This window comes from Eschrichtius robustus, chromosome 2 (genome assembly GCF_028021215.1).
Source record: "Eschrichtius robustus isolate mEscRob2 chromosome 2, mEscRob2.pri, whole genome shotgun sequence".
Taxonomy (NCBI): domain Eukaryota; kingdom Metazoa; phylum Chordata; class Mammalia; order Artiodactyla; family Eschrichtiidae; genus Eschrichtius; species Eschrichtius robustus.
Genome location: NC_090825.1, coordinates 132,634,279 through 132,661,137, shown reverse-complemented (window position 1 = coordinate 132,661,137; position 26,859 = coordinate 132,634,279). Strand labels below are relative to the sequence as shown.

At 41.4% G+C, this 26,859-nt stretch overlaps 1 protein-coding gene across 1 annotated transcript in view; it reads right to left on the bottom strand.

Moving 5' to 3' along the window:
* SGCD (sarcoglycan delta) overlaps nt 1-26,859 on the bottom strand; it is a 414,336-nt gene that overhangs the window by 144,078 nt on the left and 243,399 nt on the right. Inside the window, exons 4-5 of the mRNA XM_068536277.1 lie at nt 11,187-11,274; nt 4,334-4,453 (exon numbers count right to left, since the gene is read on the bottom strand). Coding sequence (XP_068392378.1) covers nt 4,334-4,453; nt 11,187-11,274 — 208 coding nt within the window. The remainder of the gene's footprint in view (nt 1-4,333; nt 4,454-11,186; nt 11,275-26,859) is intronic.

The window sequence follows — 26,859 nt, the reverse complement described above, 5'->3', positions numbered from 1 at the left end:
TCAGAATCACCTACAGCTTACTGGCCCTACTCCTGAGTTTCTGATCAATAGGTCTAGGGTGGAGCTTGAGAATCTGCATGTCGAACAAGTAGACAATAGCTGATGTTTCTAATTTAAGGACCATGCTCTGAGTGGAAGGAAAGACCCTACAATTTTGGGAATTCAACCCAGGCCTTCAATCCCTATCTTGAAAAGGTGTTTTCTCTTCTGACACTAGCTGTGTTCAGGAAATCTACCAGTCCAAAATTAACTGATATCTGAACACTCCTACAAGTCCTAAGCCAATTTCTGAGTACCTTCTTCTGTGAACATACAAGGACTATGTACAATTTTAGAACTTGATGGGTTCCCTGAAGTCCAACTGGACCAGCAAAAACCATCACCAACACAACAGTCAGCACGTAGAGTGCTGACCTTGTACCAATCTCTGTGCTGATAATCAGTACATATACTGTACCATCTACTTCTCCCAACTCCTGAGACAGTCAGGCATTATTACACCATGTCACAGAGTAGAAGGAAGCCTAGAAAGGTAAAGTGACATATCCCAAGGCACTGGCAGAAACCACAAATGACAGAAACCAGGATTAAACCTGTTCTCTCGACCACTCAACTACACAGCTCTTGCCTGCTCTTTTTACCCCAGGAAACATGTGCATTATGAAAGGTCAGCAACTGTTGTCTGCCTACATGATTCCTCCATATCTTTTCCAGGATAAAAGTTTCCAGATAGTCGAACTGTTCTTTATGAGGTATGGCTATTAGTCCTTTAGCCAGACTATTCAAGCTCCTTGGAGTGTGCCCAAGGTAGTCATTACCCTGAAAACTGAATCGGTGGGTGTGGTTATCCAGAGAGGAGTATAAACAATTGTTCTGAGCCCATAGGTTAAGCAACTATTTCCAAGAGACATTATCTCCTTAGGGTTATTATTATCTTCTACTGCTTGTTCTTACTCAGCTATCAACTAAAATTACTGATTTATTTACAGATGTTTCTTACTGTATTCATTCATTCTTACTTCCATTCTTTATTGTATTCCTCTCTCTTTGTTTTATACGTGTAGAAACTAAAGCTTAAAGAGAAAAATAGACTTGGATAGGGTCACTCAGATCGTAAATGCTTGAGCAAAGAGTCAAACCCAGGTATGTTAGATTCCGCCACGAAATATGCATCCAGATTCCAACCTCCCAAGAGTCTTTGAGCAGTCTGATGACTCAAAAAGACAAACTTCTCATTAAGCTGAAAATGAAATTGCCTAAACTTCTCGTTCCACACCATATGGCTGAATCCCAGATGACAGGAAGCTCATTTCTGCAACAAGCTAGGCTCATTTCACTGAGTAGGTTGATGCGAGATTTGTGGGGTGGTCATTTCCTCTTCTTTACAGCATTGGTAGCAGCAGTGGTATTTATTATGATGCTTCCTTTCTACATTTTTACACAAAAAAGCAAATGCTTCTGATGATGGATAGAGACAGATTTTATCCTAAATCATTCTGTAAGTGAAATATCACAAGCACAAGAAACAACAGCAGCAAAATTATCCACCTGCCTTCAAGCGACCAAATGCTACAATCATCTTCCAATCCTTAGTTTATGTCACGATAGGGGAGGGGGGGGAAGTTCTTAAATGATACCATCACAGAGGTTTGTACACTAGGATGAAACCACAGTGTTTGGACATCTAAAATATCTGTATCTTTGCAAAGTCAGGTTTTAAAGCAGTGAGATGACTCACGAAGCACCAAAGACTAATGGGAGGTGCCAAACACCATTTGTACAAAATGATCTCGGCATGAGATACCATCACTTTTTCATCCTGGGCAGTTATTTTAGAACTGGTAGAGCAAAATACTCTTGACTAAGAGGATAGCTTAAAGTTTCTGCATTTTTTCCCCCCCAAGACTTAGAACTAACATAGGAAGTGCCATTTCTACGAATAATAGAGAAAAACATTCATTGTGAGAGTTGGCAAAGGTCTTAGAACTACATTTATGTGTAGCCATGTGCACTGAGGGTGGAGTCCATAGGCAAGGATTTGAACATCAGTCCCACCACTTACTGGTACTTGATCTTGGCAAGATTCTTCACCTTTTCAAGCCTTAGTGTACTCATCTAAAAATGGGACCAATTTGAGGAGGCAGCAAAGTATAGTGCGTTAACGTGAAGCAGTCTGTATTCAAATACCTGGCTGGGAATCCTGGCTCTCACCCTTTACTATGGCTCACCTCTCCCTATAGCTCAGTTCCGTCATCTGTAAAATGGGGATGATAAAAACGGTGCCTGCCTCACAAGGTGTTGGTGAGGTCTAAACATAATAATGCACATAAAGCATGCTACTTGGATCATGGCAAGTGGTCAGTAGACTTTACCTTTTTTTTTAAAAACTATCTACTTAAGGGGTTTTAAAAATAAGTTCTAAGAGGTCTCCCAAGGACAGAATGGGGGGAAGAATGAAGCTATACAGCTTAACCTTTATGCCTTAAAAGCCCCATCCACAACCCAGAGCAGTGCTGTTGTTTTATACATTTTATTGATTGGGGTTTGGTATGAAATTTTATTTTTAAAAGTTTCTGTTGCTAAGTTTTAAAAAACTGTTTGAAACTTCTGCTCTAGACAACTCTCGTTTTACAGATAGGAAAAAGCAAGGCCCTGAAAGACAAAGGAATTGTTCCATCCCAGTGAGCACCTGACCAGCGATTAGACCGCCGCCCCGGCTCGCTGCCTCTGCACCCGGCCCTCCCATGCCATTGAGCTCTGTCAGGATGGCTACTGCCATCTTCTGACTCTGCTGAGCCTGATGCTGGTCAGAACGATGCTGAAGTTTTGACACTGACAGAGGAAAGCACAATGGGGCCAGTAAGAGTGATAGGGGAGTCAGGGGTAAATACAGGTGGGACAGTAGAGGGTGAGTGTGTGTGTGGGGGGTGTGTGTGTGCGTGCATGCTCATGTGTGTTATTATGTTAGGCACTCAAGATCCACTAAGTATGAGAGGCTGGTGGAATATCTAGATGAAAAGGAAGACCTAGAACTCAGGGAAGATGCCAGGCCTGGGGATGGAAACTTAGGAGTCATCTAGCAAGAAAGTTAGATAGGAATGTGTATTATATCAGATAGAGAGACAGACAGACAGGCCAGACAAGCTGATGGACTGAGGGTGGAGGTGATGAACAGGAGGAAGATAGCACTAATAGAGAAGAAAGAAGACGCAGGGTGCAACTAATAATGTAGACAACAAATAATAAGTTCAAGGACAAATAACATAATAACTTAAGTTAATAACATCTAGCACTTAGTGAACACTTCCTATTTTTTAGCCAACTTACTAACCACTTTCCATAGATTATTTCATTCAGTCCTTCCAGTCTCAGAAGGTAGATACTTCTATTACCCCCATTTTATAGATGAGCAAAACATAGGTGTAGAGAGGTTAGCTAACTTGCTTTAGGTCACACAGCTAGTAAAAGACAGAGATAGCATTCAAATTATAGTGGGTTAATTCCAGAGTCTGAGCTTTTAACTGGTACTCATAGAGAGCAAGAGAAGGAAAAGCAGGATTAGTATTAATAGTAGCATGAGTATTAACAGCAGCAGCACTGAATGAGTACTATTTTGTGCTCGGCACTGTGATAAGTGTGTATAACATGATCTAACACAATCTGATTGAGCCCTAGGGAGAACTAGAGGAGGTGGATGTTCTTAGCCCAATCGAGCAGAAAAGGAACCTGGTTCAGTGATGTTGGTAATTTGTCTAAAATCACACAGCTAGTAGGTGACAGAGCCGGATGAAAAGCTAGGCTAAGCTCCAGAACCAGAACTCTTAAACCACCCTGCTAGACCATTTCTGTGTACAGCCAAATTCAGTGATTCCAATAGTGGAACCAACAGAGAAATTCCTGCTTTTAAAAATAAATTCTTGGGTCCTTACAACAGAACTTCTAATTCAGTAAGTCATGCTTGGATCTGTGAACCTGAACTTTTCAGAAGTTCCCTACGTGATTCTTAATTTACAACCAGGTTTAGTAATCACTATAACAACATATACAAGTCTTGACTGCTTACTGCAGGACTGCCAACCTGTGAGGATTAGTACATTTCTTGGTATGAGCACACATCCCCACCCGAAGCTTGATGTTGGCAGACGTGCCACAAAGACTCATGATTTGAGAGACTTTTAAGGTGGGGACTGGGAGATTCATCGACCTTGCTTTGAGAGAGTAAAATTACCTTTATAGGTAATTAGCCTGAATCACTCTTCTACACACCATTTAACTTTTCCTCTAAAATGTACACAGTAGCATTAAACCAGTTCAATGACTGAAGTTTACTTACCTAAAACTCTTAATCTCTCAGCTCCTACTACCACTTCATTGTTGTCTGCAGAGAAGAGCAATTTTCCAGAAACTGTCTTTACCTCGAACTTTTTGCCATAAGCTTCTACAGCTTTTGGCCCTAGAAGGGGGAGAGAGAGAATACATTAGTTCCGTTGCATTCAATTATAAAGAGCTTTTCGCAGAACATATACATCTAACAAGATTGTATTGGACTTTAATGTAAGTGGATTGGTTTTCAGAAGCTAGCTGTGACAATTAGCCTCATGACTCTAGCCGTATCTCGTCAATTACTTTTACTTATACGCTCTCCAGCTATGATTTTAAAAACCATCATGTCCTTCCTCCAAACTAATGCTTGAGTGGGACTTCCCTCAGCTAACCACCAAATTACTTTTAAATACTTGTAGATTTTGGCTTGCATTTATGAAAGTACAAAATACTCACCACCTCTTGAAGGACCAGCATATCTTTGGGCAGCCCTAACTGTTGGAAAGGGCACCTTTAAATTCAGCTGAAATCTGCCTCACTCTTTCTACCCTTGACCCGCTGTCTGCATTTGACACCAGACAAGTATATAAGTCATTTCTTGACAGAAGAGGCTATAATATCTTGTAATTAATTGCCTTGAAAGATACTGAATCTTTCATTATAGAATTTCATTCAATAAAAAATAAATTTTAGAGGTTTTATCATATCACAACAGATACTATTCTTGAAGCTTAGGCCATAGTAGTGGCAAAAGGAAGACAAATTTCCTGATCCCTTAGCACTTACGTGCTGATAGAGACAGACAGACATACATTTAAACATGTGTTAATAAATCAGCCAGAAAACCGCAGAGAGTTTTAGGTATTATGGAAAAAGTAGAACAGGTTAGTGTGTTAGAATTCTTAAAAAAAAAAAAAAAAACAACATAGAGCTACCTAAATACCTGAAGTTCAGAAGGCTCCAAAAAGCTAGACCACAGAAATGCATCAGAATAACCTGGGGGTGTCATCATTCTCAATGATAATAGCTGAGATCAAAAAGGAATTTATCTTTTGGTCTGGAAATTCACATAGAAAAATATTTGAGGGTAGAGTCCAGAAAGCTTATATTTTTTCCAAAACTGCCCAGGAGATTCTGATACAACTGTCCCTCAGTATCTGTGGGGGATTAGGTCCAGGATATCCCTCGGATATCGAAATCCATGGATGCTCAAGTCCCTTATATAAAACGGTGTGAGGTGGCCTCCCTGGTGGCGCAGTGGTTGAGAATCTGCCTGCCAATGCAGGGGACACGGGTTCGAGCCCTGGTCTGGGAAGATCCCACATGCTGCGGAGCAACTGGCCCCATGAGCCACAACTACTGAGCCTGTGCGTCTGGTGCCAGTGCTCCGCAACAAGAGAGGCCGCGACAGTGAGAGGCCCGCGCATCGCGATGAAGAGTGGCCCCCACTTGCCGCAACTAGAGAAAGCCCTCGCACAGAAACGAAGACCCAACACGGCCAAAAATAAATAAATAAATAAATAAAATTTAAAAAACAAAAAAAAACCGGTGTGATACTAGCATATAACTTATGCATATTCTCCTGCATATTTATTTATTTTTATAAATTTAATTAATTAATTCATTTATTTATTTTTGGCTGCATTGGGTCTTTGTTGATGCACACGGGCTTTCTCTAGTTGCGACGAGCGGGGGCTACTCTTCGTTGCGGTGTGCAGGCTTCTCATTGTGGTGGCTTCTCTTGTTGCAGAGCACGGGCTCTAGGCACTTGGGCTTCAGTAGTTGTGACACTCAGGCTCAGTAGTTGTGGCTCGTGGGCTCTAGAATGCAGGCTCAGTAGTTGTGGCACACGGGCTTAGCTGCTCCGCAGCATGTGGGATCTTCCTGGACCTGTGTCCCCTGCATTGGCAGGTGGATTCTTAACCACTGCGCCACCAGGGAAGCCCCTCCTGTATACTTTAAATTATCTAATTACTTATGACACCTAATACAATGTATGCTGTGTAAATAGTTGCAAATACAATATAAATACTATGTAAACAGTTGCCAGCATGGGACAAATTCAAGTTTTGCTTTTTGGATCTTTCTGGAATTTTTTTCCCCCAAATGTTTCTACCTGTAGTTGGTTGAATACAGGAAAAGTGGAACTCGTGGATACGGAGGGCCGACTGTATAGCATTTTTGTTTCCTTCTAGTTATTTTTCAAGACAGTGTCACTTATTAGTAAAAAGTAGTAGTGAAAGGGCCCTCAGTGCCTTCCAGGCAAAGATCACTAGGAACACACTTGGAGTTAAACAAGTTGGGTTTTTAACTCATTGCCGTGAGAGAGAACACACACCGTGGGGAACCATAGGGCTTCTCAATAAGAAGAAAGAATTTATTACAGGATCTGGCCTTATAATAGGTTATTTGGAGGCAGGGTTTAAGGAAGCAAGGTTTGGTTCTGGATTACATGCTGTCAGGAACTGGGAGTAATTTTACGATTAGCATCTTAGTAAATCTTATCTAGAGTAGGGAAGACCAGAACCACGCCAAACTGTAATGGATAAACAAACAGTAGTCATTCATATTATAGGGGGGTAGGGGGAAGTTTGGTGATTTCTGTGGTTTGGATAAAAGTTTCTATTTTTCATCTATGTTCAGACATGATCAGAGTTGTGTTTGCTTTTTGTTTTTTCTCCATCCTTCATGGCCACGAGTGGCCTTATCTGGTGTTGAGGTTCTGTGAGATCATTTATGTCCACACAGAACACCAACGCTTGGCTGATAGAGCCTGGCCAGCCCCTGGATGCCTGAGGCCGCTTTCCTCTTTGGCAAGACTATCACACTAAGAATCAGAAGACAAAAATTATGTCCCAATTCTCTCATTTTCTGGTAACGTGACTTTGGGCAAATCATTTGATCTTTCTGAACCTCATTTTCTGCATCTGCAAAATTGTGCTACTACCATCGATTCTATCTACCGCATAGAAAGGTTAAAAGGACTGAATTATACTGTGTTTATAAAGAGAAATTTGTAGGCAGAAAAGAGTTGTGAAATGTGATCTTGTGATTATCATCACCATTGGGAACATAACCATCGCCATTTTTCTAATGTAATGGTCACAACACATTGAAATGAACAAACGGTGACCATCTCTGAGTGAACTTCCCTCATTCGCATCATCACGTCAATTCAGCAAAACTGATCTCTTGCCAGTACATCCACACTGGCCCTCTGACAAAAAGAAGCACACTGGAAAGGCTCTTTAATGAGTGGGGGATGGAAACAGCAGACAGAGCACACATTTCCAAATGGTATGGGACCTGGACATTGTCTTCTTTGACTGCCTTCACGCTGTACGTGAGAACAAGTGAAAGCAAAGCCAAGGGCTCCCTCAAGGTCACCAAGTGAGCTAATGGCAGATCTGCGTCTGGAACAGTGCCCCAGGAATTATTCCATAGCAGAAAAGGGATGTTTATTTGTCTAGAAAGGAAAAGGATGCTGGGGCAATTAGAAGAGGAACTTTTGGAGGATGAAAGGAATTAGGAAGCTGGACACAAGGAAAAGAGAAATCCTGAAAGGAGAGACATGTACAGTGAGGGCTTGGGATTAGGTTGCTTAGGGAGGGCTAAGATGTAGCTGTCTTCTTGGTCACAACAAACCTTCAGCAAAATCTGTATTACTTGGCAACGCTTTGAGGTTGTTACCTTTTCTTTTTAGGGGGGAGACTGGAGATCAGGAGGTCTAGTGCCAATGAATGAATGAACGAGTGAATGAATGAATGATCTCAGGATGGCCATGGGGTGAGCACAATTTGCCCACTCTGGATCTAGTCAGATATGGCGGTATGACTTGTGGACACAATGCTTGGACTTTGCTTTCATGGACTTGGGCAATACCATGAGACACACCCCTGAGGAGTCAAGAACCCTGGTCTGTGTGTAAACTAAGTTTACTCTGAACTTACGAATGGTGTGTGAGATACAGGAGCATGTACTGAAGAGACTGCAGCCATCAGAGAACACAAGACACCATTAAGTTATCTTGCTTTTCAAGGCTTCTGAGAATACAACATGGACTTTACCAGGGACAGAACCATTTGGGTATATAAAGCTCAGTAGTTGGTAGTTTTAGCCAAAACTCCACAGAGCAAATGCTGGCTCCATGGTGCAGATGGCTTGTCCTTTTGTTGATTTCACCTGGGGCTGCCAAAGCTCCTTGGACATGATGAAATCTTAAAAAAAAAAAAAAAGGATTCTACAAAGAAAAGTAAATGGAGCTGGAGACCTGCGTTCGCTCAGGAGGTCTCTTGGTGAGCTCACTTCCTCTCTGGGACGGAAAAGATAGTTATTTGTAACCTGAAACTAATCTTCAGTTAATCCCTTTCTGTGCACAGTAGTGTATGTGTGAAGCACCTCCTTAATTAATCTCCTCCATCAGGATGCACTGGCCATCTCCCAGCCCTGCCACTGCCATGAATCTGGGAGCTAGAAGGACCTGGGGGCCATGCAGTCTAATTTCTTTCCTCATCTCCCTTGATCCTGGGGCCTTTCCCCACTCTGGCTAGATGTTGTATAAGACTTCTACAGCTTTCCTCCTTGCAGGTCAGAGGGTTCCCTGTTTGGACCTACTACTGAGATGATACTAAATCAGCAGCAGCATGAGTCAGGTATGCCTGTGTCATCTGGCCTGGGAACTTAACCATCATTTAAAACACTGTTTCCTGTGAAAAGGTTACCTGAATTGCTAACAATGGAATTTCTTCTGGGCTTTTGAGACATGATCATTGGGTAATAAGCAGGAGAACTCTTGAATCCTCAGGACTGCCATAGTAAACCGGATGCTTAGGCAAAATGATTTGCTGTCAGGTAAGTCCACCACTAAGTGTAATGGGCCTTAGGATATTTTCTCCTGGAACTGCTCTGTGCTTTCTACCATGTGCATCAATGTAAAAGGAGAACCCTGAAGGGAAACTTTAGGGGTGATCGTGCATGGGTGTAGGTACTGGGAATTCTATTTGAACATATGTACTATCCTCTCTAGAAGGCATCTTGAAAGGCTGCTGCCGGCTGGTGTTAGGATGGCTTTCTGCCCATCTTGTTTAATATTAGCTACCTTGTGCCTTACTTTAAGAGGTAGGGATGGGGTCTCAGCTCCAGGGGCCTGCCCTGGTCAGGAGAGACAGAAAGAAGATGGGGAAGCAGAGAGGCAGGAGAGAGGAGAGAACAACAGAAGAGGAAAAGGAGAGAGAGAAAGAGGAGAGATGGGCGGACGGAGGAGGAGGAAGAAAGAAAGGACAGAGAGAAAGAGGGGAGAGGCGAGAGAGAGAAGGGGGAGGCAGAGGGAGACAAAGGGAGACGGAGAGAGGGGGAGGGAAGAGGGGGTGAAGGAGGAGAAAAGGGGGAGTCGGAAGAGAGAAGCAAAAGGAGGAGGTGGGGAGGGAGGGGAGGGAGGAGGAAGAAGGAGGGGGAGAGAGAGACTCTTTTCCTGAGTAACAGTCATTCGTCCGGTTCCAGCTTTATGAAAACAAAATCTCTCAGGTCAGCCAAATCTCCCACTGCAAATAAATGGCAAATGATCAAATGATGAGGCTAAATAAGTCCCTTTTGAACTCGGGAATCTGGGAGCTGGAGGTCGGATTTATTTCCCTCCTGGAGGCAATTTTCACTCACACCGCTTAAATCACTGCTTACTGAAGCTGTTTATTTAATTATTTAGCATCGTGACTGCGGGCCAGATGTTAGAGCAGCGAGGCCGCTGAGCTGGGCGCGCGCTGGAAGAGCAGGTTTATCAATTATGGGCTCTGCCACAGCCGTTCCTCCAGTGGGAGCCAGTCCAGGTCACCCACCGGCTGTGGCTCTCCAGACATACACATCTGGTGGCGGGAGAGTGAGGCTCTTTCCCCAGCAAGACTCTGGGCACAAAGGCACCTGCCTCCCCGTGGCATTTGGATTAGTGGGGCTCCAGATGTTTTAGTCCCAGCAATGTTTCAGGACATTTGGGCAACTGGCTTCTCGAAATGTCCATCTGCATACATTTCTTTCGGCCCTGAGGCCAAACAAATGGCATCTTCTGTCTGCAAGTGTAACAATGCCATTCAGACATAGCCCCCCCCCTTTCCCCTTCTGCTGCGGAGGTGCAGAACAGCTCCTATTTACCGCTGCTCATAACCTACAGAGGGGGCACTGGTCATACCACCCAGCGTGTTACCGCGACCATGAGGCCATGTTCATCATTGCAGTCATTATGGTGAATAACCAATCCTTGTTTAAATTTCAGGACTGTGCAGCTTAAACCCCACTGGGTGTTTTCCACGGCTGTTAGGAGCAGATCTGCTCTAAGAAAAGGAACTACACAAACATATTCAGTCGGGGTACATCTGCATCTTGCAATTGAGCTAGGTTCAAAGTCAGCACGTACGGCAAATATGGCATGGATTCAAACTACCATTACAAATCCCTTTTACAACCCATAAAGTATGATGTGCATGGTTCTGTGTATACTGTGCTCTCTTCCAGTCAATACAACACAGCCAGCTTTTCCTCTGGCACTGGAGCAGAGAGCTTTCCCGTGGTTGAGCACCAGCTGAAGCAGCTGGTGTTTAGGGGCCATGCTACGTGAAAAAGAGTTGATTCTTCCTCCCCACCCCCTAAACAAGTATCATCAGATTTGCATACGTTAAACGTGTGTATAGGATGAGACTCTGCCCTTGAGTGGCATCAGGGAACACATGCTTTGTTCTCTTTTCCGACACTGTAAAATGTGCAAGCAGACTTTCCTTTCTTTACATACATCACGTGGTGTTTCATTCAACCTTCCATGGTATGTTTTTTGAGTGCTTACCCTGGACCAGACACTGCTAAGTTCTTTCTTTTCTTACCTGTTATCAGCTGAGTTAGGACTTTAGTCTGTTCGTTGAGGATGTTCACTGTCACATTTCTGGCAGATTTGAAGTACAGGGCATTACCCTGGAATAAGAAAATTAGAGAAACATATGAAAATGGCAGCAGATTTTTTTTTTTCATTACAGGTTATTATTACAAGATATTGAGTATAGTTCTCTGTGCTATACAGTAGGTCCTATTGTTTGTGTATTTTATATATGGTAGCAGCAGATTTCTAAACAAAACTGTAATCCCCACTTTCCATGGGGCTGAGCTGATCTTAGCCAAGTTCTAATTGATGTATCTTTCTTTGAAAATTCTAAATGTTTAATGATCCCCACATACACGATAATTAATCGGCATTCAATCAGAATGGATTTTCCCCAAAGAGACACACAGATAGACAGACACACTCCAAAGAGATTTCATACACACACACACACACACACACACACAAATTTGTTGAATCAAAGACAACAAGGACACACAGTCCTTTAGATCTTACTGTAGATGTTAGTTAGCTCTGGTGCACGGAATGATCAGGAGTGAATGATAATCTCCTACTCTCACCCTTTCTAGTTCACAGTTTCTCCGAAGAACTATGCAGAGTTCTTAGTGGAGAGGAAAATGGTTGTGGAAAACACTCCAGGTTTCCCCCTCCAGCAGGTCCACTGGCTCTGACAATCCAGGTGCTCCCCAGGAAGATGGAAATCTTTTTGTAGAATGTTTGCCACGCATGGATACAAAACCCAGGAGGATCCAGCATCTCCAAGGTGCCCTCTGCCTCCCCTTTCTTCCTTTTCTTTCTCCAGATTTCTTTTCCTTCAGGCATCCTGTGCCTTCAACCCATCTCCCTTTAATCGAAAAGGGCACCTGATCCCCCTTCCACATGCTGGCAGACATTTCTGAGAATGACTCAGAACAGAGGCTGGCACACTTTTTCTATAAAGGGCCTGATAATAAATATTTTAGGTTTTGTGGGACATATCATCTCTGTGTTAACTATTCAAATCTTCTGCTTTAGCGCAAAAGAGCCATAGACAATACATAGACAAACAGGTATGGCTGTATTCCAGTAAAACTTTCTTCGTGGATAATGACATTTTGATTTCATATAATTTTAAACTTAATATAATCTTATTTTGTCATAAAATATTACTCTTCCTCCCCCTGCCTCTCCCCCACCAAACATTTAGAAATGTAGAAACTATCTCAGTTCACCGGCCAGATGAGAGCAGGCAGAGGGCTGGATGTAGCCCATAGGCCATATTTTGCCAACCCCCAGCTTAGACGTTCTTCCTTTCTTGGAGTAAACTAAAGCCATAAGCAAAAGGACGAACCTCTGACAAAACACGTCAGTAACCACATGGTTATTAGGAAGAAGAATGTGGGAAGTCATCCTTGTCTTTCCAAACCCTCGTTACCACATGGCATATACCTGCCTGAAAATTCAGTAAAAGCACTATGAATCGAGTCCCAAATACAGAAAAACCATCGCGCCACGAGGTGTCAGGAAAATGAAGATAGGAAAGACCCTCTTCACCTTCAAAGTCTTACGTTCCAGGGGGAACAATTCGCAGCACGCAGCACACACACCTGCAATACCAGGCGGAGGACCGTAAGGGTGATTAGAGAGCAGCAAACAGCGTGCGGGAACTTTCCTGAAGGGGGAGGCTGTCCATGGCTGAAGGCTGTGGGGTGAGACGCAAAGGGGATGGTCACGCTGAGCTGAACCTGGAACAGAACGTAGATAGGCTTTTCCGAAGATGGAGTGAGAAAACGAGGACGGTTGTGGGCTGACTGTCTCATGTCTTTTTTCTTCGAAAACAGGTGATTCATGGGCCCAGCCCAGGGCCTGCAGACAGTGGTGGAGTGGCAGAGCTGTGCTGACAGGTGGCTCGGGCCAAGGTCTGAGGTGGTTTTCACAAGCGGAGGAGACGGATGGGGCGGCCACCACCAAGGTGTTTTCCACACACTGATGGTGTAGAGCCGTGGTCCCTCTCACCCAAGGTTAACTGCTGAAATGGATGACTGACCCGCTCAAGCCCTGAGAAACCAGTTAACCTTGGGTGAGAGCTCTTGTCCTATTGTTGAGGAGAGAGAGAGCTTCTGCCACATCTGGGCAACCACTGATTCACTGTGCCCCTCCCCCCCACCCCGTAGCTTGAAATTAAAATTTTGCCTGATGAATAAAGGTTTTTTTGTTCTGTTTTGTTTTTTGTTTATTACTTGGATCAGGGAAGAAGAAATACATTGAATCTAATATTGACACAGGTTTGTTTTTTTTTTTTTTCCCCATCCATTAGGAAACAGATATTAACCTAAAATAGTTTCTTTGCCATTGTTTCTGGCAGGGCTTAACTGTGCTACTTCAAACTTACAAACAATTAAAGCAATGTGAGAATTCAGAACCTGGAACCTGCCTAGGAGGATATAGGTTTCTAGAAGTTAAAGCACTAACTCTTCATATATTGAGCAACCTGGCACTGCAGAGAGAGGGGTGACCCGGAATCAGACAACTGGATAAACTCCATGGCCACTGACCAGTGTGCGACCTTGAGCAAATCACTTAATCATTCTGTGGTTCATTCTCTGCAACATCGATATCAGCAGCAGCTCAGGGCTGACATAGCTGAGCCCTCGCTATGAGCCACGCACACAGTAGAAGCCCTGGAGTCAAGCTACCTAGTTTCCAAGCTCCACTCTACCACCTCCCAGTTGGGTGGCTTTGGGCAAGTAACTTAAGTTTCTTGATATGTGATGTTGCACATATTATTATTAAATTATTAAAAGACACATCTTATTAAAATTATTAAATTCTCTATGTAATGAACTGTGTTCCAGGCACACAGTAAGTCCTCTGTAGTTGGTAGGGTTAGGGGAGGGGGCAGACAGGGCAGGTTAGTGACAGAGGCAGGAGGAGGAGGAGGGGGAAACAGAGGAAGGGGAGGGGAGAGGGAGCGGGAAAGAAAGGAAGAGGAGGGGGGAGGGGGAAAGGAGGGAGGAGGAAAAGGATGACCTTTCTTTGTATTACCTAATCCTTATAACCTATGTGTGAACTAAGTCAAGGGTATCCTTTACATCCAATATTCTGTTTCCAGATTTCAAAGGATCTCCCTTTAGTGGCCGGTTCACTATTATCTTTCAAATCCCAGTATCTTCAAACGTATCTGCCTGCCCTTAATATTCACAAAATTCTATTGAGGAAAAAAAAAATCTCTACAGCTTTGATCAAGGTTTGTAGCAAGAGATAAAATAAAGCCAGCCATTCCTTTTTATTGCTAGGTCAAAATATTAACATATAGCATTAATTGGTCTGTGATGCTTAACACGCTGGGAAACAGTCTTTGCTACATGAGGGTTTAAACAAAGAGCCTCATTCTAGCCTGGGACAGCTTGCTATAATCCTCCCATATACAGTACCTGATAACAGAAAGATTACCAGGAAAAAAGCACAAACCACCAGCTAACAAACTCTGACTCAGCTGGGTCAGTGCCATTTTATTTGGCTCTCTGGCTCGCTTTACTGAGGTTAAACCAGGAAATAGCAGCCAAGCGAAGCATCCCTGCGGTCTCTGTGGTATCAGAACCAGTAGGGGAAACACTTTAAGAGGAGAAGCTAAATTCTGCTCTCTCAGCTGCTTCTCTTTCCTGTCTCCCTCCCACTCACCACTGCAGCCTCTGGGCCTGGGGAGGTTAATTTCTGCCACAGGACAGCCTGCTCTGGGGCCAGTGACTTTCACTAAATGACTTCAAGGCAACCATCCAAGGACAAGGGGCTTATGGGGAACCCGAGGGAGGCTCAGCCCCGCCTGGAGGAAAGGAAGGAGTCTGGCAAACCCGAGGGTGTTTGATGATGATTATCAGAGCTCTGGACCGGAGCAAGTCAGTCTGTGGCCAATCAGCCGAGACTCTCCTGGACACAGGGTGAGGCTGCTTGGGACATGAGGAAGGGGGACATACACCATTTCTCCCACTTCCGGAGATCAGGACACGCCACATCAGGACTCTCCCCAAACAACTACAGCATGCAGCATTTGGATGGAGAAGAACCCCCATGGTATCTGTTTCTCTAGAGCAGAACATGCAGAACAGAACCACACATTTTCCTGATGACGCAAGACCACTGCAATGAACATTATTTACCCCACAATGCTTTCCAGGAACTACTGTATGTATGTGGCTATTTGAACACTAAATGGCTCCATCATGCTGACATTTTAAAATTACTGTATCTGATTCTTTGAAATGTATTATTTGTTCTCATATGAAGGCAGTCCATATAAACATCAAACACTACAAAGCTTATCTTGAAGAGCAGTGGTTCATACCTCTCACCACCCTGAAAGCAAAGAGCTTTCAACTTGCCAGGATTCTCCTTCAGGTACTTCCCTCCCCATGGCCCAAAATATACTTCTGTGCTACCTCTTGATCTATCGACTTTAGACGTTATCCACTGAATTTCTCCAATGGTATGGACTCTTCCATGCAATTTTGGTCAAATTAATATTCAGAATCTACATTATTATGATTATGCATAATATTGTCCACAGCTGAGCAAAGTCATGTTCTTTAATTACATTTCCTTTTTCTTTCTTGTACACTTTTTTTTCTTTTCGTAGAGTCAATAAATGCTTCATTAAAAAAATGCTTTATTTTCTACTTTTGTTTTTTTCCTCCTAACGTTGAATCCTTTTTCTTTAGGTTCTATATTCTGGGAAATAACCTCAGCTTTAAGTTCCAATATTTCTGCTGATTTTTTAAAAAAAATTTTACTACAGTACTTGTAATTTTCAAGAGCTTTTTCTTATTCTTTGAAACTTCATTTTATACCATCCCTTCTATGTTTGACTGACACACTATCCTCTCTTAGACGAAATAAAAATGCTCTTTGGAAGCTCTGGGTTTCTGGAAGAGTAAACCTTGCTATAGGGAATTGGCTAATTCAATGGAAAACCTCCAAATGTCAGTATCTGTGGGCAGTCAGTACCTGTGGGCTAGTATCATCAAAGAGGAATTCTCTAAACTCCTAAACTCTCTAAACTCTTTCTGACATTTCATTGTTAGTGCAAAGAAATGCAACAGATTTCTGTATGTTAATCTTGTATCCTGCTACCACGCTAAATTCGTTTATCAGTTCTAGTAGTTTTTGTGTGGAGTCTTTAGGGTTTTCTGTATATAGTATCACATCATCTGCATATAATGACAATTTTACATTTTATTTTTTATTTTTATTTTTTTAACATCTTTATTGGAGTATAATTGCTTTACAATTGTGTGTTAGTTTCTGCTTTTAACAAAGTGAATCAGCTATACGTATACATATATCCCCATATCTACTCCCTCTTACATCTCCCTCCCAACCTCCCTATCCCACCCCTCTAGGTGGTCACAAAGCAACGAGCTGATCTCCCTGTGCTATGCGGCTGCTTCCCACTAGCTATCTATTTCACATTTGGTAGTGTATATATGTCCATGTCACTCTCTCACTTCGTCCCAGCTTATTCTTCCCCCTCCCCGTGTCCTCAAGTCCATTCTCTATGTCTGCGTCTTTATTCCTGTCCTGCCCTTAGGTTCTTCAGAACCGTTTTTTTTTTTTTTTTAGATTCTATATATACATGTTAGCATACAGTATCTGTTTTTCTCTTTCTGACTTACTTCACTCTGTATGACAGACTCTAGGTCCATCCACCTCACTACAAATAAAATGAATACATTTTGTTTCTTTTTCTTGCCTGACTGCTGGGTCTAGGACTTGCAATACTGTGTTGAATAGAAGCAGTGAGAGTGGGCATCCTTATCATGTTCCAGATTTTGGCATGAAGGCTTTCAGCTTTTCACCATTGAGTATTATGTTGGCTGTGGGTTTGTCATAAATAGCTTTATTAGGTTGAGATACATTCCCTCTATACCCACTTCGGTAAGTTTTTATCATGAATGAACACTGAATTTTGTCAAATGCTTTTCCTGTACCTATTGAGATGATCAGGTGATTTTTGTCTTTTCATTTGTTGATGTAATGTGTCACATTGATTGATTTGCATAGGCTGAACTATCCTTGTGACCCTGGGATGAATCCAACTTGATTGTGCCGTATGATCTTTTTTATGTGATGTTGGGTTTGGTTGTTAATACTTTGTTGAGAATTTTTGCATCTATTGGGTTGGCCGAAACGTTCGTTCAGGTTTTTCCATAACATTCTACAGAATAATCCGAACGAACGTTTCGGCCAACCCAATATATTCATCAAAGATATTTGCCTGTGATTTTCTTTTTTGTAGTGTCTTTGTCTGGTTTTGATATCAGGGTGACGGCTTCATAGAATGACTTTGGGAGTGCTTCCTCTTCTTCAGTCTTTTGGAAGAGTTTGAGAAGGACTGGTGTAAGTTCTTCCCCAGTGAAGCCATCTGGTCCTGGACTTTTGTTTTCAGGGAGTTTTTTTGTTTTTGTTTTTGGTTTTTAATGACAAATTCTATTTTACTTCTAGTGATCAGTCTGTTTAAATTATCTATTTCTTCTTTGTTTAGTTTTGGTGGACTGTATGTTTCTAGAAACTTGCCCATTTCTTCTAGGTTGTCAAATTTGTTGGCATAAAATTGATCATAGTATTCTCTTACAGGTTTTTGTTGTTGTTGTTGTTGTATTTCTGTGTTATTAGTTGTTATTTCTCCTCTTTCATCTCCTATTTTGTTTATTTGGGTTCTCTCTCTTTTCTTCTTGGTGAGGCTGGCCAGATGTTTGTTGACTTTGTTTACCCTTTCAAAAAAATCAGCTCTTGGTTTTATTGATTTTTTTCTATTTTTTAAAATCTCTATTTTATTTATTTTCTTTTTGATCTTTATCATTTCCTTCCTTCTACTGACTTTACGTTTTGTTTCCTCTTCTATTTTTAATTCTTTTAGGTGGTTGGTTAGGTTGTTTGAGATTTTTCTTGCTTTTTGAGGAAGGCCTGTATCACTATGAACTTCCCTCATAGTACTGCTTTTGCTGCAACCCACAGATTTTTGTTTGGTTGTGTTTTTATTGTCATTTGCCTCAAGGTATTTTTTAATTTCCTCTTTGATTTCATCATTGACCCACTGGTTTTTCAGTAGCATGTTGTTTAGTCTCTAAATAATCTTTTTTTCTCTCATTTCTTTTTCTATGGTTGATTTCTAGTTTCAGGCCACTGTGGTCAGAAAAGATGCTTGAAATAATTTCTCTCCTGTTAAATCTTTTGAGGCTTGTTTTCTGTCCTAGTACGTGATCTATAGTAGAGAACGTTCCATGTGCATTTGAAAAGAATATGTATTGTGCGGTGGGTTGTTTTTTGATATAATGTCCTGAAAATATCAATTAAGTCTAACTGTTTCATTGTGTCATTTAGGATCTCTGTTGCCTTACTGATTTTCTGTCTAGAACATCTCTCCATAGATGTGAGTGGGCTGTTAAAGTCTCCTACTATTTTTGTGTTCCCATCAATTTCTCCCTTCATGCTTGTTAGTATTTGTTTTATGTATTTAGGTGCTCCTGTAGTGGATGCTATATGTCAATGACTGTAATATCCTATTCTCATATTGATCCTTTTATCATTATATAGTGTCCTTCTTTATCTTTCTTTATGGTCTTTGTTTTAAAGTCTATTTTGTCTGATATGAGTATTGTTACCCCCGCTTTCTTGTCATTTCTATTTGCATGAAATATCTTTTTCCATCCCTTCACTTTCAATCTATGTGTGTCCTTTGCCCTAAAGTGGGTCTCTTGTAGACAGAATATTATTATCCAATCTGCCACTTTATGTCTTTTGATTCGAGCATCTAGTCCATTGACATTTAAGGTAATTATTGATAGGTATGTATTTATTGCCATTTTGAACCCAGTTTTCCAGTTGATTTTGTATTTCTTCTTGTTCCTTTCTTTTTGTTTTTGTTTTTCCTTTTGTGGTTTGATGGTTTTCTTCTGTATTATACTTGAGTTCTCTTCTTTCCAGTTTTTGTGAATCTGTTGTATGTTTTTGATTTGTAGTTACCCTGTTTTGTTTTTCAAGTATGTTAACCCATTATTATATTTACTTGCTTTAGACTGATAGTAATATAGGCTCAAACACATTTTTTTAAAAATCTACATTTTCATACTGCCCTCCCCAGCATTTTACGATTTGTATTTCCTCTTTAACATCTTCATGTTTATCCTTTTGCTATTCATTGCAGTTCATCATCACTTTCACACACAAAATTTTTTTTTAAATCCATGTACTGGCTCATTTAAGTGATTTATTTTCCAGTTGCAATTTTCTCTCTCCTACAGATTTTTGCCTCCTTTCTATTTAGAGAAGGCTTTTCAATACTTCTGGATGGTTTAACTTTCTAGATAACAATCCTCCTATCTTCTGCTAGGCTGGGAAGAGGTACTTCCTAGCCGGGTCAATTGGGGATGGGATCTGGGTATAGATGCTGAGTTTAACTGGTCTTTATGCAGATTTTCCAACCAGTCCTTTTTGTCAGCCTCACTCCAGAGTGCATCATGACTATTGTTGGCCCAAGGCACTGTGCCTCAAGTGCTTTGTGGCCAAGTAACCCTGTTCCATTCATTCTGGACAGTGGCTCTCAATTCATCAGGGACTCTTTCCAGGGCTCTGTATCATGGATCCTCTCTCACTCTATTTATTTATTTATTTTGCTTCCTTCACTGCACATTTGTAGATTCCAGCTCTGCCAGGTCAGCCCCCTCTCATCAACCCACTTTCCATCAGCCCTTTCCATCATTTTTTCTCTTTCTCTATGACCATGTAAGTTTATTCCTTTTCAGTTTTGTTTTCCATTTACTGTCTTTTTGAATGGGGTTTCTGAATGAAGCAGAGACTTATCATTTCTCACTGCCATCAATCTGTCTATCTCTAGAGCCACCTCTTACTTCTGCCTTCCTAAGTGGAAAAAGCAGGTTAAACTTGTGTGTAAGTCAAGAGCAAGTAGTGCCTGGTCCAGGACCCAAGAGCTTCTCTTAAGCATTTTGTATATACTGAGTGTCTAGAACATGTTATATATTGTCCTTGGCCCTGGAGAATAGGAAAGATACGACCTTTGTGTTGGAGTAGCTCCTCGCCCAGCAGGAGACTGAGTCAATGGAAAATAACCATGACAACAATGCAATATTCCTTCCATCAAGATCTATGCTCTCCCGGTATGAAGGGCACAGATTTTAATATTTGCTTTTGATGCCAGCCGCATCAACACAGGCTCTTCTGAAGTTACTTATCTTCATATATTTTCTTTGCCCTCTGAGGAGCTAACAGTCTGATCTGGGAATGTAGATAAAGAGAGAAAACCCCAAGACGGCACATAAACAACTTCCACATTCAGGGAAGGCTTTCAACTCTCAGTGGGAATGAAGCTCAGAGAAGGAAGGGATCAGCAGGGTTGGAATCCTGAGCCATCTTTCCAGAGGAGAATTCTGCTGGCTTCTGCCTTATCCTCCTAACGAAAAGGCACAGCAATTCACAATAGCATAGTGCCCACCTAATGCTGACTGAGAACACAGGGGAGCCTGGCCTGTGGAGTAACAGTTCAGAGTGTGAGCTTTGGAGTCAGATTTGGGCTTGAATCATAACTCTACTTTTACTAACTGTGTGGTGTTGGGTAAATCATTTATACTCTTTGAGCCTCACTTTCTATATTTACAAAATGAAGTTAAAGGCTACCTAACGGTGTTGATATGAGGATTAAAAAAGACAGTATATGTCAAGGGCCTAGCACAGTGGCTACCAAAATGCTACATAAACTATAACAAGGAAACAGACAAAACCTATAGTAGGAAGGCTTCTTGGTAAACAACTGATTCTAGGACAGGGGCAAGAAATATGAAAGATGTGCCTGGAACATCTTGCAGTGCCAGAAAGGAATGACGTGCTCAAAAACAAATAAAAAAACAAACAGAAAAACACCCCACAATTATGGGGGAGCATGTCAAAGGGACACAGGAGACAAACTTAAAGAGTTCCCAATGGCCAAGCTGGAACAATGTGAACAACAAAATAAATATTGTAGCACTGAATTATAACCCAAGACATAAAATAAATATCCATGAGTCCATTCTGATATACATAAATGATTAAATAGATAAATGGAACAGAAAAAACAAATCTCCTATGTAGAAGAATTCCAAGCAATTTTCATAGTTAATTCCCTACTCCTTAAAGATGGATTGCACATAGTGACTTCCTTTGGAAGAATACAGCATGAAATAGGGAATAGGAACAGCACAGTGGAGAAATCTGACAAACACCCCTTCAGCCAGGTGATGAAGGTCAACATTAACAGTGATAAGTCATGTTGATAGTATGCACCCTTGAAAAATGTGAAGAGAGGGACACTTTACCTCTGTGGTCTTCCTCTTAAAAACCCATTACCCTCATCTAATTATGAGAAAAACATCAGACAAATCTTAATTGAGGGTCATTTTTCAAAACACCTGACCAGTACTCCTCAAAATGGTAAGGGCATCAAAACCAAGGAGAGTCTAAGAAACTGTCACAGCCAAGTAGAACCTAAAGAAACATGACAAATAAACGTAATGTGGTATCCTGGATGAGATCCTTGGATATTAAAAGGACATTACCTAAAAACTAATAAAAATCTGGAAAAAGGATATATTTTAGTTAGTAATAATGTGTCAGTATTGGTTCATTAACTGTGACAAAAGTACCATACCAATGTTCTATACTAGTAATAGAGGAGACTGGCTACGAGATATACAAGAATGCTCTGCATGATCTTTACAACTTGTCTGTATATTTAAACCTTTCAAAAAAAATTTTTAGTGTTTTTTTGGAAAGCTATATTAGGCTGCCAAATTCCAAGATCTAGAACTTTAGGAAGAGACCTCAGAAAGGCACTCATCTCTGCGAAGGCAGGAAGCTTAATACATCATGGACATGTAATTTCACTCTGGGGTGGATCATGTTACTAGAAAATTCTCCCCTAAACAAATTTATTTCCATGGGATTTTATCTTTAGGAATACTAAAATAAACAAGAGTGCACGGGTCTCTCACAGCCAGTTCTCTATGCAGGGCTCTTTATACGCTATCATTCTCCCCTGGCCAGTTTACAGAAAACAGGGTAATCAGAAGTCGCCAGCTTCTTTGTGGTAGGAATCACAATGTACTGGCTGTAGTGATCAATGTTCACTAAATAATATTCTTTTTTTTTTTTTTTTAGTTGAAGTATAGTTGATTTACAATGTTGTGTTAATTTCTGCTGCACAGCAAAGTGATTCAGTTATACATACACATACATTCTTTTTTATATTCTTTTCCATTATGGTTTATCACCAGATATTGAATATAGTTCCCTGTGCTATACAGTAGGACCTTATTGTTTATCCATTCTATATGTATCAGTTTGCATCTGCTAACCCTAAACTTCCAATCCTTCCCTCCCCCCTGCCCCCTTGGCAACCACAAGTCTGTTCTCTATGTCTGTGAGTCTATTTCTAATACTAACTCTTGACATGACTAGAAAAATCAAACCGACACAAACTTGTATGTCATTAAAATCATCCCAAAAGGTAGTTTGTAAGTTTATCCTCAGCAAGCATCAAATGTCTCCATTACCATTATTATTTTAAATAGGATGCTTTAGTTGTCTCTGAATTGATCCTTTTAAAAACATGACAAAGGGCTTCCCTGGTGGCACAGTGGTTAAGAATCCGCCCGCCAATGCAGGGGACACGGGTTGGAGCCCTGGTCCGGGAAGATCCTCCATGCCGCGGAGCAACTAAGCCCATGCGCCTCAACTAAGACCTGACACAGCCAAATAAATAAATAAATAAATAATTAATTAATTAATTAATTAATTAATTAATTTAAAAAAAACTGGAAGGGGACTGCCAGCTTTCCTAGTGTCTGGCACATTCCTGGCACTCACTAGGCTTTCAATCAATATTTGCTGAATAACTGAATACTCAGATCAAATTAAGAGTCAACTGAGAGTGAGAGTTGTCAACAAAAGAAGTAAATAAATGAAGGCTGACATCAACTCTCAAAGAGTTTTCAAAAGGCAAGCCATTAAGCATGGCTGATGTGACAGTGTAAACACAGGAAATTGAGAGTGCTGGGAGGAGGCAGTATAGACCTGTAGTCAACAAATACTTGTTCACCACCTACTGAGTGCAAGGAACTGTAGGTGATACAAATGAGAGTTGAGATGTTGAGACTTCAGATGACAGGGAGAAGCAGGGGCACACATCGTTATCCCCAATTCTTGCTGACCTAAAGTTTAAATTAAGCCCGTTCCCCGGGCTTGTAGCACCTGTCTGGCACGTGGTATGGAATATGCCCTCTTTCAATTGCCATTTGTTCATTCCATTAACATTTTAAAGATAACTTCTAGGCATAAAGCACTGTGCTATGTACTGAGCAGGTAGCCTCCGCTCTCCTGGAGCTTACAACCCCTAGTAGGGAGGATGGACATGAAGTTAAGAGTTCTGTAAAAGATTATATAATTGCGATTACAACGAGTACAATGAACAGGAAGTAGAAGTTGAAATGAGCACACATGCAAGGAAAACCTATCCTAATCTGAGCACTCAACAAAGGCCTTCCTAAGGGAGAGGCATTTTGGCTGAGATCATAGGGGTGAATGGGAATTAACTAAACCAGAGGAGAAAGAACTTTTCAGACAGTGACAGACACGTATACCGGCCCTGAGGCAGGAGAGAGCTTGGTATATTTAAGGGACAGAGAGAAAGGAAAATGCAGATGGAGCTTAAAGATCAACGGGGAGAGGGAAAACATGTCCCCCAAGTCTGCCATCAGCTTTGCTAACTCAGCCCATGCTGTCCTCTGATAAATGGGAATGTCTGACTTTGATGTAAGAAAACTCACTTGTTTCTCCTAAAGGATGGTTCCTTGGGGTTTCATAAAGAAATCCTTTCCTGCCTTAGTTCTTTTTTCATATTCTCTTCTACTCACATTTGAGTTTCACTTCTCATACTAAGTCTTCACTGCCGTTGGAATCTACTTTTGTATACAATTTAGGTGGGAATAGAAATGGAAGTCATTTTCCTTAACGCTCTCTACCAAGAGATTGCTATTTTCCCTGCCAATATGTGGTGCCACCACTATCCTATATTACTCTCCAAATATACATGAGTCTGTGTCAGAACCTTCTAGTCTGTTCTACCATCTGTCTGTTCTGGCATCAATACTATACTCTTCTATTTCTATGGTCTATGGTACATCTAAATATCTGATAGATTCGCCTTCCTTCTTTGCTCTTAGATGCCATTTAAACGATACTGGACTTTCTCCAGAAGTGGGAAGTCATCAAAGGGTTTTAAGCAGGGGAGTAACTGGAGCTGATTTTCATCGAAACATGGTCACTCTGGCTACCCTGTGAGGATTGACAAGAAAGAGGCAACGCTTGATGGGAGAAACCAGGTGAGAAACTACTGCTGTCATCCAGGTGACAAAGGATGGCAGCTAGAACTGGAGTGGCAGTAGGGAAGATGAGCAGAAAGGTTAAACATATATATTTTAGAATTGGTGACTGATTGGGGTTGGTAATGAGAAAGGGGAAGAGTCTAGGATGGCTCTTACATTTCTTGGCAATTGGAGAGCTTGTAGGCCATTTACTGAGACAGAGAACAGTGGGGGAGAGAGATAATATTTGAGGGGAGAGTCTGGTAGGAGGGAGGTTGGGGACTTAAGAATTCAGCTTGGGACACGGTAAGTATGAATTGCTTCAGAGTCTGATACATTGAGGTGCAGAGTTGGCATTTCTTTCCACCCTACATCCTATCTTTTAAGTTCCACTGCACATCCACAATGAATACTAAAAGCTCCTTTAGAAAAATGTTCACAAACTATCTCAGCTGACAAAACTCACACAGAAATCTGTGCATTTTCATGTTGATTCTTTCTGGCAGCTTAAATTTTGCTTTCTACTTTCTCTAGAACTCACCATTGGGGATCCTGTGAGAGGTAGACATATAATGCAATTGTTAACTTAAAGGTAACATCTCAAGTTAAATTTCTCATAGTTCGAAGGTTAGAAAGAATTGAACAAAACTTCTCAGGAAGAGAAAAGTCAGTGGTTCTTCTGGTCTGTGTGTATGGGTATGTGTGTGGGTGTGTCCAAAGGCTGGTGGAGGGGAGGGGTTCTAATTACATATACAGTAAACAAGTCAGCAGGAGACATAAAATTATGAATTTGCTACTCAAGGTCCCTGAAATGTAGCTATCTCCATAGGAGAAAAGAAAATGCTGACACATTTTCCTCTTTGGGGGTAAGGTCAGATCTGAGGGTTAATTGGGATACCTTGGCTAAGAATGACTTCTTCCACATTCCAACCAAAGAGCCCAAAGGGACATATTGTAACCTGGACTCAATTCTGAGGGAGTATAGCTATTGCAGAGATTGCTTTGGGGATGCGTAAAGGGGCAGATGTTTTATACCTGCTTGGCTAAGGAAGCCAAGGTCAGAGCTCAACTGGTTACCCTTTTATGCGCCCAACACAGGGCTAGAAATTGTAACGGCAGTGTAAGAGGTAATCCAGAGCCTTTGCTGTATTTGGAAAGATAACATTAAGATTCAAGTAAGAATGCAAAATCAATATGACATCAGAGACAGACTGTGAAGGGTCACCTGACAATGTCCAATGCACTCTCCTAACATTATCTCAGGTGACAATTTCATCTTCACAGTACATAACACGATGCTAGCTTCAGTAACTGACCGAACCTCCTTTCTGGTATTTCCTAGTGTTCTGCAGAAAATTTTTCCATAATAGGCGAGTAGCCATCCTTCAAAATAAAATAAAAACCTGCACCAAAAAGATTTTGTGGGGGGAAAAAAACTCAGGAAATTCAGCATTACTTCCTCTATCTTTTAGCTGCAAAGTACTTGTTAGTCTATCATCAGCTCTAAGAAGTCCCACATCAACATAATCTGCTTACTGTTGTGTACCTAGGAGTTCTAAAATCTACTTAAAATCTACTTAATCCTATAACTTTATTTTTCTTAAACTACATGTTGACAGAAAACATGGGAGGACCCATGTGGGGAAACGGTACGTTACTGGTTGCTTTAAAAACATATGTTATGACTTAGATATCTCTCGATTTATCTCTGTAAAAACCATCAAAGGGCTTCTTAGCAGAGAAGCTGACACATGATAGACTCTCAATAATGCCTGCTGGATTGGTTAATGTTTATAGTCCTAGTGAGCAGGTGTTATGGCCACTTTATAGATGAGAAGACAGGCTAGGTGTGGGGCACGACTTGCCCAGGCTTGCATGCTGGTAAATGGCAGAAAGAGAGAACTCAGGGCTATAGACTTGAGCACTTTCCCCCTGTTCTATTGCTGTGGGAGGTGTAGCCTAAGCAGAAAGTGTAAGAGTTGTAATTAAAGGAAGTCTTCAGTACTGGCTGGCATAGTTAGGGCAATCTTCATGGAGGGGAAGGGAGACATGACCAGGGTTCTGAGAAAGCCAATAAATACAAAGATCCCGCAGTGCAAGGAGGCAGCTCCATCTTTTCCACAAGAGGTCAAGCTGATTCCAATACGACAGCATTAAAACCCAACAAGCACCAAGGTTAGGATAAGCTTTTCTCACGGAAGTTTGTTTTTCCTAACACAGAAAGCAACAGGTAAAAACTCTTCCACTCCTGTTCTTTGCTACAGAAACTTT